We start from the raw sequence: 17965 nt of genomic DNA, 5'->3' as shown, positions 1-17965 counted from the left end.
CATTTAAGTGTTTTGTTAAGAATTTTGAGTCTCTGCCTACATTTAGTTTTTTACAACGCACTAAATTGTATAATAAATCTGATTTTGTTCTTGTAAATGTCTCTTTGACAAACCACTGAGCCCACCAAACACTTACGGAATGAGTGGGAACTCACAGTTCACACACACTGGAGGCCTGAAAATAATATTAAACATGGTTGCTGGGCTCTCTATTCTCTAACAAAAAGAAGAAGAAAAAAATCAAATGTCTGTAACGTGATGTTTAGAAGAACTCCTTATATTATACAAAAATAAATGTCTCTAGAACACAAGTACCATCTAAAAATTAGTATGCTCTAATGAGATGCCTTTGGGAATGACTTGCAAGTACTGGAAATATCTCAAAGAGAATCTTCTTCCTCACACCCAAAAGTCTGAGATAATGGAATCAGTGTTTTTCCTTTGTTTTTTTTTGTTTTTTTTACTTCTTTGTTGACTACCTATTGCATAATGCATTTTAACACCTCACACACAAAGGAGTAAATTTGACAATGCTAACTGTGGTTTGTCATAGCAAAATGTGTCAACACTTTTTCACAATGTTAACATTTGTAAATTGTTCGTTAAATGCTCACAGGAAGTTAACACTAATTAAATAGCTAATGTTGTCTATCCACCTCCTTCAATTAACCCAGAACAATTAGTACTTTAAACTTTTATCTACACAAATGTATTATTGTATAATAATATATAAGTACTATATATGAATTTGAACATGTAGGTTACTTTTTTTTCAGTTCCTCCCAAGATATATGACATTTCATCTGACATCACGGTAAACGAAGGCAGCAATGTGTCACTCATCTGCACAGCCAGTGGGAAACCTGAACCAGCCATTTCCTGGAGACACATAACCCCATTAGGTGAGTTCACATCACCTTACACATCCTCATGCTAATGAATGAGTGGATGTGTGCCTATTTGGATGGATGCACCGACACAAGAAATGAGGAAGCTTGGTTAGGATTACTAGGTGAAAGTCTAAGGTGAGATGGCTGTATTTTGGGTTCAGTGTTGAGACATAGAAGAGGGAAGGTGGCTTAGATAAATAATGGGGCTTATATGGTTGCGGGATCCATGTTCGAAGGAAAGATGGGGGATGGGAGTGGATATGAAAATAATTGTCCAGAATGCATAATTGGAAAAGGTATATTCTACAATGACATGTATGTCCTTTTAAATAGGTGAGGAAGTGTATAATAGAAATATAAGCCCTTTATTAGCCCCATAATATTACAATAATTAGTTATTTCATTTGGCAAGTTCCAACAAATTTACAAATAGCTGAAATCAATAACTTCATTTATCATATTACAATAGCTGTACTGTTACTCACACTCTGATCTTATTCTTAACACTCTATAACATTTTAAAATGAAAACATTAAATAAAAAAATACAACATACCATCTATCTACTTGTGTATAGACACCACCGTCCAGCAGCATTGTATACCTTTTACATTGCATTACATAGATAGTAAGAGTGTTATTGAGTATTCTGTGTGACAAAAGCTGTAGTTATTTTGACAAAATGTTATTTGTGATTTTATGTTACAACTCTGTTTCAACTACAACAAACAGATGGGAAGAAATAATACATTTGTTTAAATATGATTATGATTAGGTTGACTAATTGTTAAAAAATACAAAAGAAACAACAACCAATTGTGTAACTGAAGAGGGAAAAACTTAAATCCTAAAGTAGCATGAGAGTTTGATGTTCATTTTGAAAGACTCAGCAGCTTAATTGTGGGCTGCCAAGTTAACCAAAAAAACAAGAGAAGGGAAGAGAAGTCATTAGAAGTTTTAATGCCTCTCTTCCTCTGAAAAAGGACATATATCGCCAAGGGCTTAGTTTGAAATTGTGACATGGCGAGAGATGACTAGAGACGTGTTGAAATGTGTGTTAATATTTAAAGTTCGATTGCATCAAATATGGAGAACATTTGTGTGTTTATAAGAGGCCATGAAGAGGAAAAGCAAATTTAGTTTTGAAAAGATGTGGTTTTACATTTTGAAAAGTGCAAAAAGTTTAAGAATCTGAAAACACAATGCTCCGTCTTTGCTATTGAATATTTTTACCATTAAGATAATTTAGTATCACATCCTGTCCTTTAATTTGGAAATAACATTGTGGACTTGTAATTTATAATTTCCCCAGTAGACCTCCGACTCACCTAATCTTCTTAAATATTCATATTAATGGACTGTAGCTGGCGTGCGTATCTGATAGCTGTGAGGATTGCTGCATTTATCTTTTGGCTGTCAAATCCTCTGTGGTGCACTTGGCTGATTGTGTTAGCAGATATTTCGGAATATGATCAAAAGAGCCATCCTTGGAGTCCGAGTGGCAGTCACTCATCCTGCTTTGAAGTATCCACACTTTGAAGTCTGCTTGAGAAGAAAATGATATGCTGGTCGAATGAAAGGGTTCAGCCTTAATGTAATCACAGGCTGTCTCCAAGCATATCACAAACGAAGCCATTAGCCATTGGATCTTTGAGTTGACTATTGTAGCTGGGTCGATTTGTCCAGAGAATGTGGGACCGCTGAAAGGTTGTAATCGGCTAATGTCGTTTTACTGGAATGTCATAAAATCCGTTGGATCTGCATAGCAGTTTTATTTGGCTAGTTCCTGTAAGAGACTTAAATGTAAAGGAAATATTCGTCTCAGATACAGCAGTCAACCAAAAAAGTATCAGAATTATACCACAAGTGGAACATGATGGTTTAGCAGATAAATAATTTGTCATCCCAACAGAAGTAAAGGTGCATTGACAAACAAAAAATATAAATAAATAACTTAATTAAATTTTTTGGGGAGTGGTGGTGGCGGAATTGATTTATGGTTTAAACACATATGGTTGGCTGGTTGTACCCTCCGAGTTGTCCTTGGGTATGTGTGTGAGCAAGAATGTTTATTTTGTTATGCCCTGGGATTGGCTGGTAACCAGGCCTACTTGAAATAGTGGGTTGGAATAGGCTTCAGAATACCTGTGACCGTTGTACGAAGCGACACGGGATTTGAATGAATAAATGCAATATCTGCCGTTAGTTTCTGTACAGGGAAAAAAGAATGCCGCAATGTGTCTGGAAGAATCCGGGTTTCATTAACTATCCTTGACAATTTGATTGCTTAATTATTGAGCTCCTATGTATTTTGTGCTTTTTTTTGCTCAGCTGCCAATCCCTCTTAAAAAAAGTAGTTTGCTAATACGGAAATCATTTTTTTAAACGTTTCTGATTTTAAAATGGATCAACAGTGTTGAAATAAACTGGAATATCAATGGGAAACACCATTAGCAGAAGTACCTTGGTAAGATTCCCAGAAGCCACTCTTGCATGATAAATCTAGCACTTGACATACCTGCTTACAATTTGCTGAAAGCTAAAAGAGCTGAATAAACTAGTTATTGGCTCCACTCAGCATACCTAACTGACACATTTTTGGTGTGGTGGTATTGCCAAACAAAAGTGCATTGAGATTTTGAATTCAATAAATAATAAAAAATAAAGAAATAAAACACTGAGACCTCAAAGTAAAAGTGATGAACATTACTAACATGTTGCAAAATCCTAATAAATTGAAGTTATCATCTCAGTCTGTGGTTAGCAGTACATCGGATAACACAAGTTCGGGGTCCACGTGGAGCAATGTCTTCTTGATATTTGGACCTACACCAACATATGCTGGGAAATACACATAGATGCCAATGTATTTAAGATGTTTGGCATTAGAATGACGGAGAAAGGCTTTTGAGCATAAGTACAGCATGCTGGAGCTCGATTATTTTTTTTATTTTAGTATTTTACTGTGTTACCTGACTTCGAACATTTTGTGCAATGATTGAAATATGTTTGCACATATGTCGGTTTGTTGTCAAATCCTGGGACACTTATATAACTTGCAATGTGAAAAGAACCCACCTAAAACCAAAAAAGATATCTTTTATTTTGGTCCGGCCCAAAGAGCGTTAAATATTGACTTTGAGGGATTGAGCACTCTAAAATGCTCCTAGGTGTGGGTGTGTGCATGAATGGTTGTCCGTCTCCTTGTGCCATTTGGCTGGCCACTGATCTAGGATGTTCTTGGCCTGGTGCCCATAGTTGACAGGGATAGGCTCCAGCACCCCATTGCAACCCTTGTGAGTATTATCAGTTCAGGATATTAATTAAATAATATCATAAAGGCTTTTGTCTTGTCTGAATGTTGTATGCTCAGGCCTGATCAGTATTGTGTCTTGGACACAAAATAATAGAGGTACTGGGTGTACAGTGTCCGTACTCTCGTACATCTGCCCAATTTTTACCCAAATCCCGGGCAGAAATTACAATTATAGAGCATTGTGGATGTGTGGTGATGTTTTTGTATCTTCTATTTCTGTGATTAGTATAACTGATTTGTGAAATTCAGGAAAACATCACATTCTATCACCACTTAAAACTGCTAGGAAAATAATGTTTGTTTAATGTTTGGGTAGAACATTGTTGTCTCTAAGTGCTCGGCAACCAATTATTGAAAATGGCATGGCATACATCAAACTTTGACCCAAATTCAGCAAAGATTGGCTCCAGCATTTCGTCAACACTGCAAACAGTGCCTCCCAGCATAGCGCACTGTCCATTCTTGTTGAGCTCATAGACTGTGTTTTTTACAGGTTGTCAGACTGACAGAACATGTAATCAGACATTTTTCATTTCTCTTTTGACACACTCCCACCCGAGATTCCTGGGCAACCAGGTAACTCTACAGGAAAGTTGTATGTATACAGTTTCTGTAAATTGTCTTCTGGCCCACACCATATGTCCTGGGCAAAAGGCGCCTCAAGCCAGTGTAGCTGTGTGGGCAGCTCAACTATTTTAAGAGTTAAAATGATTAATGGGTGTTTTTTGGGGGGGAAGGGAAGCTCATCAGTGGTGAAAAGGATTCTTCACCAATGTCTGTACTATCTGTGAGGTGCAGCCCTGCAAGAAGTGTACAGCTCCACTTCACATTGTGAGAAATTGTTTACTGCTTAAATGGTTACTGGTTAACCACTGAATTCAAGCTTTTCTTTGCTATGATTTCTTGAATTTAGCTCGTAGTGACTTTTTTTTCAGGTGAGTGTCTCTTGAAAATCTAGTATATCCATCGCATCAGAAAACGGTCAATTTTAAGTCTTCTAACATATTACTCTGAAGAGTTGTTTTTTTTACTTTGATTTGAATTGAAAACTTTGGTCCAACATACATACTTACATCTACAATATAGACCGAGCTGCCTGCCAACTCGCCATTGATGGCATTCTGGAATCACTGTAAAAATGAAAACAATGGGCAAGATAAGAATTAATTAAAATCAGTACACTCAACAACACAAGTAAGGATGCTGAAATCATATAAGGTTTGGACGAGGGGATCCATCCCGAGAAATTAAGGCAGTCGCAGCAACGTGGTGCGCGACACATCTATGCATCCTCACGCCGGTGGTGGGGGTGGGGTGATGGATATTGTACTTAAATTCTAGCAACTGAACTTTGGCAAGATTGCCAAGTCAACTCAAAGAGGGTTTGATCCCAGGTCCGTCCTCACTGTGTGGAGTTTGCATCTTCTCCATGTTTCTTTGGCTTTTCTTGGCGTACTCTGGTTTCCCCCGGCATCCCATAAACATGCAGGGTAGACTGGTTGAAGACCAGAGCTCCATAATTGTTTACTTCTGTATTTTACCGCGTTGCCCCACCCAGACCATTTTGTTCAATGGATGATGTTTGCAAATGCGTAGGTTTGTTGTCAAGTCGTGGGCTGCTTGCAAAGATTGTGATGTGAAAAGGAACTGCACCATGCAAAGGGACCAAACTATGGACTTTTCTGATGTGACTACACCCTTAATGTTGCAGTAGGAAAACACAATAAATAGTGCCATTGACTTCTCTACAAGAAACAAAGCACAAATGCATAGCCTCTTTTCTAACCCTCCCACTTCTGACACCTTTTACAATGAAAGTCATTAGCACACTCAACAAATCAGTAAACAATAGATGAAAAATGCCCTTTGTCAAATCCTAGTCTAACATGTATAACCTTCTATGGCCCTTAATGCACAGAAGTGACCTCACTCAAGTTTTCTGTTCTTCCAGGCCTTCATGCTAAAAATGACTTATTTTATCTTTCCTCATCTCAAATATATTTAAAAAAATAACTGCAGCTAAAACTGTGTTTTACATGGATATAATTGAATAGGAAACAAAACACAACTTGTAATAAACAAAACCAAGTAGCTCATCACAGTTGGAGGCAAAGCATCATAAACTAGAGAGAAAGCCGTAAATCAATGCTCAATGCAAGATGCTCTAACTGTCTACTGAATGTTAGTGCCTGGGATTGACTAATTTCAGGGCTAACCATCCCATTTCAATAGACACATTACAGTATATAAAACTACACGCTGATGACTACTAACTTTTACCAGCATTTGAGCTGTTTTTTAATGAAAAATTCTCTCAGCGTAATATTGTGCAACTGCTAACTTATTGATAAATGCTACTGCTACAGTATGTAGGGTGATGACAATGTAAAATAAGGGAGAAATACGTATATGAAAAAAATATTTGAAAGATTTGGAATGGCTTAAGATGTTAACCAAATAAATGATATGCTAATATTATTCCCCAAATACTCACTCCAAGCCCATTTGCATTGTCTGTGAATAGTATTTACAGATATTGTTTGAGACAGATTGTTCCATTTTTGCTGTGCAGATCCCTGTTATTATTGACTGCAAAATTGTTGTCCCAAGTAATTGTAGATCAATTTTCAATTGCACAATTTTCTGTTGATTAACTGCAGCATCAAAATTGTTTGCCAACTTTAATTGTTTATTTTTTATGGTTGTTTTTTTTTTCAGTTTTAAATTCTCTCTAGTCTACTCTCTATTCAGCAGTGTTTTAGAGCACTTCAACAAAAACCACAAGTATAGTAATATATCTACATCCTTATCTCCCCTATATATATTATACATATATCAATTTATAGGTGCTACAGATCTACAATAACAAAAAACAGGCGCTTTTATGCAGCGGTGGGCAAACCGGTCCTCAAGGGCCGCTGTGAGTGCAGGTTTTTGTTCCAACCGATCTAGCACATGCAGTTTAACCATTGTGGTTTCTGTGGAAACAAGAAGCAGCTGACTGCAATCCAGTGATTGCACTTGTAGGACATCAGATTGGTGGAAAATGTATCTTCTTGATGGGTTGGAACGAAAACCCATTGCCCTTTGTGGTTTTTGTAGTTTGCCCACCCCTGGCTTATACTAGTCTTTATTTTTAAAAATGTCACAGGTAAATAAATCACTGTAAATATTTCAAAACATGTTACCATGACAAAAAAATAACACTATATGATATAAAAACGCCAAATAAAGTCGAATGTTAGTTGATCTGGTGTAACAAGTTGTCCAAGCACAGGCGCCTCCTTTACGTAGACAGTGCAATTGGCTCTATCAGTGAAAACTAATGATGTTAATGACCTTAGAACTAAGTGACTGGTAACCTGTCAAGGGTGCAGTCTACTTTCACTTCAGGTTTCATCCAGCCTCTGAAGGATCACAGATTAAAAGAGGGATCTTTTTTTTTTACTTTACCTACAATTTAGGTGTATAAACATATTATGGTTAGTGTGCATCCCCATATTTTTGTTACCCCATGATTCTGCTAAATGTTTGTCATGGTGTTTTGTGGATGTAACATTGTTGACTAATAGCATGATGGGCTCACCCTTTCCCTTGGTGCAGGAGGAAGCTGTAAATGCATTTTCTGACATTGAGTTAATCATGAGTAAATTAGAGGAGATGTCAACATTTAATTTCCAAGCACAACATCAATGCAAGTGCATGAGTGCACTGCTCATCTGGTACTATTTTATGACGAAAGGAAGGTCACCAAGAGTTTATTACAACACTTTATTGAATTGCTTCTGAAGACTTATTCACATAAACCGTGGATAACTGTAAGATGATAGCTATACTTTATATTGAGTTTGCAGTGCATTTGTACTGTGTGTCTTTAAAGACATCCAGTAAGCACCTTCACTTCTCTTTCTGCAGCTAGGAAGTATGACAGCGGAGAATATCTTAACATCACTGGGATCACAAGGGACCAGGCTGGAGACTACGAATGCAGTGCTCTAAATGACATCGCCTCTCCTGACACCAAAACAGTGAAAGTCACAGTCAACTGTAAGTATACATCTTTATTTGCTGCATTCTTCACACCAGCCTCCCTGCCTCATAAGACACGCATGGAGGTTTCAATGATCACAGTGTCATGTCCCTGATGATACACCTCCAGAAACTGCAACTTCCAAAAGTTGCCGAAGAAGTGGAATGCTTAACATTTCTTAATATTTAATGTGAGGAGTCCCTTTTTGTCTGTGCATATAGGTGATTAATTCACACTAAGGGACGGTCTGACTGTTCCAAGCGCTATTCCATTATGCAGTTAATGAGTCTTCCAAAAGTGTGAGGAGACAGTAATGAGGAGCCTTGACATTAATGAATGATACTGGGCTTTAGCTGCTGTGGTCACAGAAAAAGCACAACTCAGAATCGTGAGAAGAAATGATACCATTGTCTTACTTTTTAAAAGTGCTCCTAGTTTTATTCTTTGGGGTTTTCGCATACATAGCCGGTGCACAGTCTTACTTTTGCCCAAATTAATAGAAAAGTTTGCAATTTTAAAACTCCTAGCAAGATCTGAACATAGCTTCACTTGTCACGATGTACATAACATGCAATTAAAAGTCAATTTTAGCCACGACTGCTCACTGGTGATTTATACCTAATAAATGGATTGGAATAAGAATACTTAATGTTATTAGTTAGATAAATGGTACAAATTATGCTTTGGCTCTGAATCTTTGGATTTTATATCACAGTTAGGTACACCTGCTGAGAGACTGGTTCAAGGATGACATTTTGTCAAGCACCATTTCACTAATCCACAAGAAATTATGTTCACAGTTTTTAATAAGGCACATTGCTGGCTGATGAAACATTTAGGCGTGACTTCTCCATTCAAATTGAGTGAGCTGATGAGGAAATCTCCACTGTCAGACAAACCAACAATCATTTAGGACCAGGCTCATACTTTGAGTGCAGGTAAACTGTCCGTCCCCAACTGTTAAGACAGTGTTTCCTAGCCCGAGTTATCAAATGCTGACAAATGTCAAAATGTTGCTGCCACAGACCAATTACTCATTCTTTTTTTTTATTGATTTACTACACAATGGTTAGACTCTCTGGATTTTTTTTCTTTTTGCTGATTTATGAATTGGCACATTGGATACCAGTTCTTATTGTTTTGTGGTTATTGGAAAAGAGAATTGCTCTTTGCAGCTCTTTGTGGGATCTGTAATGTTGTGAATGTAATATGAATGGCTGTCTGTCTCTTTATGTGCTCTTTGACTGACTGGTCATCAGTTTAGCGTGTAGTCCCCCTTTCCCAAAGTCAGCTATGATAGGCGCCAGCACCCATTATACCTGCCAGGTAGGGCTCATGATAAAGGATGAATGGACACAGTCCTGGTCAGACTCTTGGTTCTTCCAGTAAGTCTTATTGCTATATTTTTCGTTTTCGACGATTGCACCATCTGCCCACCTGGAGAGGGGAGATAGAGGAAGAATTCAATCATTGCACCTTGATGAGCGTTAAAAAAATGTGATACTCATTTCTATGTTGATGTAAGAATACATAAATACAGTATTTGTTTGTTAATAGCATGAGATGGCGTTGCCCATAACCCTAAAAACACAAAGTATTCTCATGGAGAGAGTATATTTACTGAATAAAACATCACAAATATTCCCCACACCGCCCAGTGGGTGCTCTGTGGCAATATACAGTTTTGATTAGCTGATTTGAAAAAAGTTTTCCCATATATGTAGTATTTTTCAGGCTCAGACTCTTTTGACATTAATATTTATGATTCTGACATCATGTTTGAGTAATGGTTAACATGAATCTACCTTTCCTTTTTTCAAAAGTACATGAAAGGTTGGTTGATTTATGACAAGCAAAGGCCTTCCCACTCCTATTTCAGATTTTTCCAAACCCATATGATTTTTTTTTCAAATGATGGTTGCCCTGATTTCTTTGTTTGTTTGTTTTTTTGGTTACATAATTGCATGAGACAGGAACAGGGGGAATGAGTTGGACAGTTGATGTGTCAGTCCAGATGGTAAACAATCATCACTGCCTCCTGCTCTTCATTCTCTTCCAACTGTTATTCTGTGAGAACGCATTTGGACTATTTCCAATCCTTGTAACTCATGGAAAGAAAATGCAAGAGCATGGATATATTTTCAAGCAAGTGAATCTCTCGCTGCTTCTTCTAAAACCCAAAATGACATATAGAGAGCAAGTAAGATATCATTGACTGCAAATGAACTGTTGCAAAATGCTTTTGTTCTTTTTCAAACAATATACGTGTATTTATTTATTTATGTATTTAAGGAGGAGATCACAATGTAGTTAATCTCATGGCTAATTACAGATTAACGCCAATAATTAAAATACCCAAGTTATGGAAAGCAAATTAAAGTCCCTTTATGAAGCCTTTTTGAAACCTAATAACACTAAGCCTGTCGTTTGGTTTTCAATGACATGAAGCATTATAATACAAATTGAGATATTTTAAGTGAGTCCATTGTCTAACAGCTGTCTAAATTTCTTAAATGTTCACACTGCTTGCCACGTTAATTAAATTTCCAGCTGCCTTTGGTCTTGTCATTATGCACTTGTCTGGTGAATGATTTGAGGCTAAATGATTTTATCTGCTAAGCGTGAAAGGTGGCAGTCATCCAGAGACTCACACTAATCTTCAGATTGCTGAAAAGCCATGGTTAGCTAAAATATTTTTCACTGGGGTTTCTAAACCAACTAAAATGTGATATATGACCCACTTTTGATATTTACTTAATTTTATCCCAACGCCAACTTATTATTGGCTCATGTTCTTGGCACAAAATGCCTGAATGTAAGCAAAGTCAGTGATCATTATATAAACTTTCTGGGAGATCGAATTGAATTGAATTGATATGAATTGAATGCTTTTATTGTCATGATACAAGTGTAATGAGATTTAAAGCTTTACCTCGAAGTGCACAAATAACAACAACAGACATACAAATAAATCAATAAATAATAACAATAAATTATAATAAATAATCAATGAATAAGTAGTCAACACAACAACAATCAAAAAAACATTTGAATAATAATAATAAATAATCAATTTGAAGTAGGCGGCCTGGCGGTTGAGTGGTTAATGCGTCGGCCTCACAGTGGGGGACCTGGGTCAGTCCACCTGAGTGGAGTCTGCATGTTCTCCCCGGGCCTGCGTGGGTTTTCTCTGGATACTCTGGTTTCCTCCCACATTCCAATGACATGCACGGTAGGCTGATTGGACACTTAACCCTCGTGAGGATAAAGCGGTTCAGAAAATGAAATCAAATGAGAATATGTAAGTAGTAAATAAATAAGTAGTTCGCATAATAAATAAGTCATAGTCAACATAGATAAGTAGTCTGCCAAGTAGACCCAGTAGTAGCCAAGACACAATTCATAATGACAGAAGGATCATTTCCATTATTTGCCATCTAATGTCGAAATAATGTAAAATAAATAAATAAAACATGGTGTCCTCTTGATGGTTAGCATTTTATTTTTACCTTTCTTTTAGCTTAAAGGAGATGTGTGATGTATTTTTCATGCATATAGTAGAATTGTATATCATATTCAATTATCCATATTACTTTGAGTTGTTTTGCAGGAACAGTCATTTATTTTTCCATACTCATCCTCACAAAGGTCGCAGGGGTGACCCTATCTCAGCCAACTGTGGGCATTCGGCCGAGTACACCCTGAATTGGTCACTAGCCCCAGTCAGTGCAAGAAATATTAATAAAGAACAATGGAACATAAAATGTAATATATAAACAAAAAGCAAACAATCAAAAATACAATGTAACAGCTTGTTTAAACAAGAGGGGCACAGACCTATGAGGTAGAATACACAGATGAACTAAGTAATATTATCAGCCCTTGTAAAGGACCCAAATACCTGTTGGATAGAAACTGTCCCTGAAACAGTTTGTCGTGGCTGCAACTGACCCATGGCAACAGGTTTAACACTGAATGACAGAGGTGAGAGGAGTCCTGTGTCATTATTTCCGCCTTTCGGAGGCTTACTCCTTATTGAATACATCTGTGAAGTTGGAAGTGCAACATGTTGCGAAATAGAATTTGACAATTTGCCCAAGCTTTCACCACATTTCCAGTAAAGTAACCAAGTGCATTCTTCTCTTATTTATTTTTTGTGCTTACTTTTGGATTCCTTCCGATGCAGCCACTTAAGGCTACTCCAGCTGTTAAAGTCTCATACCGCGGGAAGCGTGTCTGCAGGCGTAAACACACAGCCAGAATATGTAACTTTAGCACGACATTTTAAAAACACTCAGGATTTTGGGGAAATCTAATTGGACACCAATTGGAAGTACCAGTATCTATTAATAGAGAGGCTTGTAACTCATATATATGAATGGATTTTATTGAATAAAATGAAATGGATTTTGATCCAATTGTAAGTAGAGTCCCTCCCCCCAAGATGTTGGGATGTAAATCTTTCTCCCCACATCTCTCCAGAGCTCTCATCATCACTGCTATTTGGATTTCTTGCTGCATTCAGGGCATGATTAAATGAGCGAAATCTTGATCTCTTGCAGACTAAATTGTCTTGTTAGTTCCGCTTCAGAGTATTGACACAGTCACTTTCAGCTTCATCTACATATCCTGTTGCCAGTTGCTGTAAAATAACATTTTAATTTTATTTTATTTTATTAAGTTTATAGTTAATTAGTTACAAGTTAATATGTTTTACCTTGTATTTTGCCTGGCTGTCTTTTCAATTTTAATGGAGTCTGTATTCTGCATACTCGCTACAAGTAACATCTTACTTTTAATGTTAATTAGTCTTCATGTAATATGCCTTCCATTAAATAAAACAGAAGTAATACAATATTTATTCTTTTTTAATGATGAGAAATATTATAGAATGTATGAATATTGGCGGCCGAGCATTTCATGAAAGATGGTGAAAAAGGAGAGGACAGTGAACACTACAAATGGAAGTTGGGAACAGTATCTCAAAGTGTAAGCTGAAAAGTCATGCACTGATTAGTCAATTTCTTAATTACGGTGAGAACTCATTTTACAATCTGACTGTGGAGATAGGGATGTTAATTGATCTTTTAATTAAAAAGGCCTGTCTTCTCTAGGTACTTTTAGCAGCCAATAGTTAGAAAATTAAACCTCAGCAGTTTTCTGGGCATACGTTTTTGTCCAACTCGATGTCAAGACAAGAAGAATATCTAAGCATATGCCCTTGAAAATATATGAGTTGTTCCATTTACTGGGGGGTCACGTACATTTGAATGACTATTCTTTTTTTTTTTTTATTCATTCATCAACCATACCGAGTAGCCTCGCAAAGGTTGCGGGGGTTGCTGGAGCCTATCCCAGCTGCCTTTGGGCGAAAAGCAGACAATGGAGAAATTGTAGCCACATTCTACCTGATATTTTTTTCGAAAGGATGTAGTACAACTTATATAATATTTAGGTTTTACAGTTCCAAAATAGCAAATTTAGTGACAGTTTTTGTAATTGTTAACTCAGTTGTGGAGGCTACATTCATCTTAACACATTGGACATCTGCATACAGACTTATGTCCCTCATTATTGAAACACACCAATTAATCATTAATCGTCCCATGTGGCTTCTTAAGGTGAGTGATTTTATATTAAGGTTTGATGCATTCTGAACACGACCTGGCCATGAATATTACATTGAGGGTCAAAGATTTTACTAATCATTAACATGCAGGTGTTTGTTCACTTTGCAGGGATGCACAGTTGGAGGGAGACCTTGTATTTGTTTTCCTGACAAGCTCAGCATAATATTCATGCAAGGGAATTTAGTTTGTAATCGACACGCAACTGGCCATTAGTCATCAGGAATTACCACTGGGCCCATATTTTTCTGCTGCATGTGTGTATCTGGTGTGCTTGCTATTCTTGGGTTTAAAAAAACACCCCGATCCCCTCTAGCTTCGCCATGAATTAATGTGATTTACAGCACTACCATAGCATTTAGGCCATTACATTATCTGACTTATTGGAGTTTTAGGAATTTTAGGGACTACTTTGCATTTCTCCTCAATCACTGCAGGCATTTTTCTCATTATGTAATGATATAAGACATCAAGTTGAAGTTGGAATTATCAGAAATTAGAGATTTTAATAGATGTTATTGTCCTTCTCAGAGCTGAGTGGTAGGACCAGGTTTGGAAAAAGTAATTGAATTGATGTGTATACAGTCAAATTACACTCTGGACAACCTATAAGACCCTAGTGTGTATTTTTCTTTTCTTTTTTCTTTTTATATTCACTTTGAACAGTCCAAAAATGGTGAACATTGGTGAACATTTTCTCACATGAACTGTTTTAAAATAGTCTAATAGATAGATTAGATATATTTTGCGGTAAATTTTTATTTAAGGTGCCCTTGATAGAGAAAGGATAATAGGTAATATATATGCTTAGCCCCTCACTGGATCAGTAAATGCTAAATCTGAACAGGGTACCCCACTGGCACATCTATTTTTTAAGATCTTTGATGCAGCCCACCTTGAAATCTCAGACAGGTGTGAAAAAGAAAACGTTGATAAGGACACTAATCCAGATAACAAAAGCAAATAGCATGAGAAACACCCACATGGTGACTTTTTTTGAGTTAATAACAAGCCTAAAGTCTGCTCAAATAGACGTGTAATCATAACGAGTAGTATAAAAAAATTAATGGGTGAAACGTGGGCGGTATAAATATATATTTTTGGTCAAAAGTAGAGATTTTCATTATCCCAGCATATCGCAACATATGTTGTTATGATTCAAATGTAAATTTGTTTGGGTTGATCAGATAAGGCTTCTATTTTTGCTGGATGCTTCAACACAACACAAAAGTTCAATGCAGTTTAGCACGTTATATGCGGGCAGCTATAGAAAAAAGTATTCAGTTGATTTTCAGAATAAAATAAAGTCAATATGGAATGTCAATATGGTTCTTTATGTAATACTGTGAAAGGGCCAATGTTCAAGAGCCAAAGGCCTTTCAGTGATCATTTTACACCTGCATTTTGATTTGAAGGAGGAGATTGATAATGGTATCCACTTCATTATTTATATGATAGCTAACATTTACATTTTTTTTGTTCACACAGGAATGAAAAAGATATAGTTTGCAAGCCCAGCGCTGGTAAAGCATTTATATATGGTAGCAAATGTATAATAACATGGATAAATGATACATATGATAGTAAGAAACTCAACACTTCTCATGCTGGAGTAGATCACATCCATTGGCCTTTTTTTGTGGAGCAGCACAAATTAAGATTGTTCATAAGAATGCCAGGGTACTGAATGGATCAAATTACAAAAAAGCAACACCATTTACCACAACTTTGCATCAAAAAGAAATATGTATACTGCCTCTTAAAATAATGTGTAATTATTTTAAAAAAAAAATGAAATAATAATTAATAGCATCTGTTCAGAATAATGCCCACAACATCACAATTTTTACTTTGAGTGACTCCACCAGATAATCAATTGTTCTGTACAAAGCTGTCAATGGAGGATTATGAGAACCTACTAAGCCATCGATTTTGTCCTACATGTGATGTGTGTACTATGTCTTTCCAGTCGATCAATACTAATTGTATCTTTCATTTGTGATATTTATTCCTTGCATCAGTAAAATTAGTGGAGGATGCTTACCATTCTGAATGCTGTACAGCAGTGGATTTAATCCTCCAGCCGGTGTGCTAGACCAAGCCCATCAAACTGGCCTGTAGATTTCATTTATGCCAAGAGAATCTTTTCTGGCAATTAATTACATTAGGCAATTAGAACTGCATAGGTTGTTACTTGTACAAAATATATAAAATCCATACTACAACTTGAGGGAGTAAAATAGAGTAGGATGAGAATTTGGATCAGGTCTTTACTTTTTAAATAAGTATATGCATACTTAAAGTCTGTTCGCCAATATACATGCATAGCCAGCCTGGAAGGGCAGTCATGCACTACCCTTCAGCATGGCATATAAAACCTCCTAAAGTGATAAATGAAAGGATATGCCATGTGAACCCATCACTTGAGTCACTATCTCAGGTCTTTCGGATTAGACAACCCAGCCTTGGATAAGAGGAGGTAGTAATATAATTGGCACACATGCAAGGACAGGAAATCAGCAGACTCCAGTCATATGAGTGTGTTCATTAGGTTGCGGGAGAATGTTGGTGGAAGGAAATTCATCATCCCAGAGCACACTGTCACCTCCCTCGGCCTCTCCTACGCAATCATAGTCCATGTTCACAAAAGCTCACTTGGATCCTTTTCATACTGCACATTTCTTGCATCCTACCTCATTGGTCAGCTGTCTTATAGGTTAGCAGTGAGCAAACTCTTTGGCTACAGTAAAAATTCACTTTCTATAAATCTTTGAGTCTACGACTGAGTGGTGGCCAGTATAGGGTGGAGCAGTCTGACAGAAGTGAGGGAGCCAATTTGGTCCATCGGTGCCTCCGACTACTATCAATCAGTCATTCTTGCACTAGTTTCACATAGACAAGTCAGGTGAAGCATCTTGCCCAAGGACACAATGGCAATGTGCACAAATGGGAGCTGGATTCAAACCCCATGATGATCTTTTGGGCTGTGTTTATCATCCTCTACAGTCTTTTCCTGTCTGCTTCTGTGCAGCTTGAGTGCCACACTGACAAAGCTTAGGTCAGCATGCTCTCAATGGCTGACCGGTAGAAGGTCACCAGGAGGTTGGTGCTTAGTACTCTCAGGAAATGTACCGTCTGCTGGGCCTTCTTGGCGAGTGCTGTGGTGTTTACTGCCCAAGTATTTGCTATGTAATTTTCCAAACATTGGCAAAGAATGCCCTCTCTTCCTCAGCTCTGCTTATTTTGGAAGAGTTGGAAAATGTGTAGATTGACATCTGTATTAAAGGCTGTAATATTTCCTTGTTCAAACTACCCAGTTTAAGCACTCAATTCTGTTGTCACTAATATTTACATTTTGAGGACAGTAGAAATAATTTTGCTAACATGTGTTTGTTTATTTGTTTTTTCCAGTTTCTCCATCCATCCATGAGATGAAAAGCCATGGAGTTGGTTTGGGACGGACTGCACTGCTGAGGTGCGAGGCTGCTGCTGTGCCTTCACCAACTTTTGAGTGGTACAAAGGGGAGAAAAGGTGAGCAAAGATTGCTCTAACATTGATGGTCACTTAGCTTTGTACCATTTGCGATGTTGCAAGGTCTGTCCGTGTGGCTTTAATTCAGAGCAAAAGTGTTTTTTCTGGGGTTGTGACCTCAAAAATGTAGTCTCCATGTCCAGTAGGATTTAGTCCAAGATCAAGAATATTAAGTTGGATCAATGGTACACACAATAAATACATGTATATTTTATATTACCTGCTATTGTGTGGCAAACAATTCAGGGCGTACCCCACATACTGCCCATTGTTAGCTGGGAAAGGCTTCAGCAGCACTGTGACACTTGAGGATAGGTGGAACAGAAGATCTTTTAATTTAGGTTATGCTTTATTTGAATGTTTCTTATGGCAGTATCACAGGACTTTAATGAATATGATATTTCAAATAATATTTTAATAACATTTGTGGGTCCAATATTGTAACAAAATTGCTGCATACTATGTATGTGATATCTAGTTTGGATTGACATCATTGTTTGTCTAGTCTGCAATATTTTCATTTAATCTTTTTTTACACTAAATGGCACAAGTATTTAGTTCTTAATACAGT

General features: G+C 37.1%; 1 protein-coding gene across 4 annotated transcripts in view; it reads left to right on the top strand.

Moving 5' to 3' along the window:
* The window catches only part of negr1 (neuronal growth regulator 1), a 75039-nt gene that overhangs the window by 23228 nt on the left and 33846 nt on the right, over positions 1-17965 (top strand). For all 4 annotated transcript variants that reach the window (XM_077606839.1, XM_077606842.1, XM_077606841.1 and 1 more), the window contains exons 4-6: positions 777-902; positions 8121-8252; positions 17274-17394. In XM_077606839.1, coding sequence (XP_077462965.1) covers positions 777-902; positions 8121-8252; positions 17274-17394 — 379 coding nt within the window. The remainder of the gene's footprint in view (positions 1-776; positions 903-8120; positions 8253-17273; positions 17395-17965) is intronic.

Source organism: Stigmatopora argus, chromosome 8, assembly GCF_051989625.1.
Source record: "Stigmatopora argus isolate UIUO_Sarg chromosome 8, RoL_Sarg_1.0, whole genome shotgun sequence".
NCBI classification, from domain to species: domain Eukaryota; kingdom Metazoa; phylum Chordata; class Actinopteri; order Syngnathiformes; family Syngnathidae; genus Stigmatopora; species Stigmatopora argus.
Note: the sequence above shows the minus strand (reverse complement) of the source record. Positions and strands in the feature narration are given on the sequence as shown.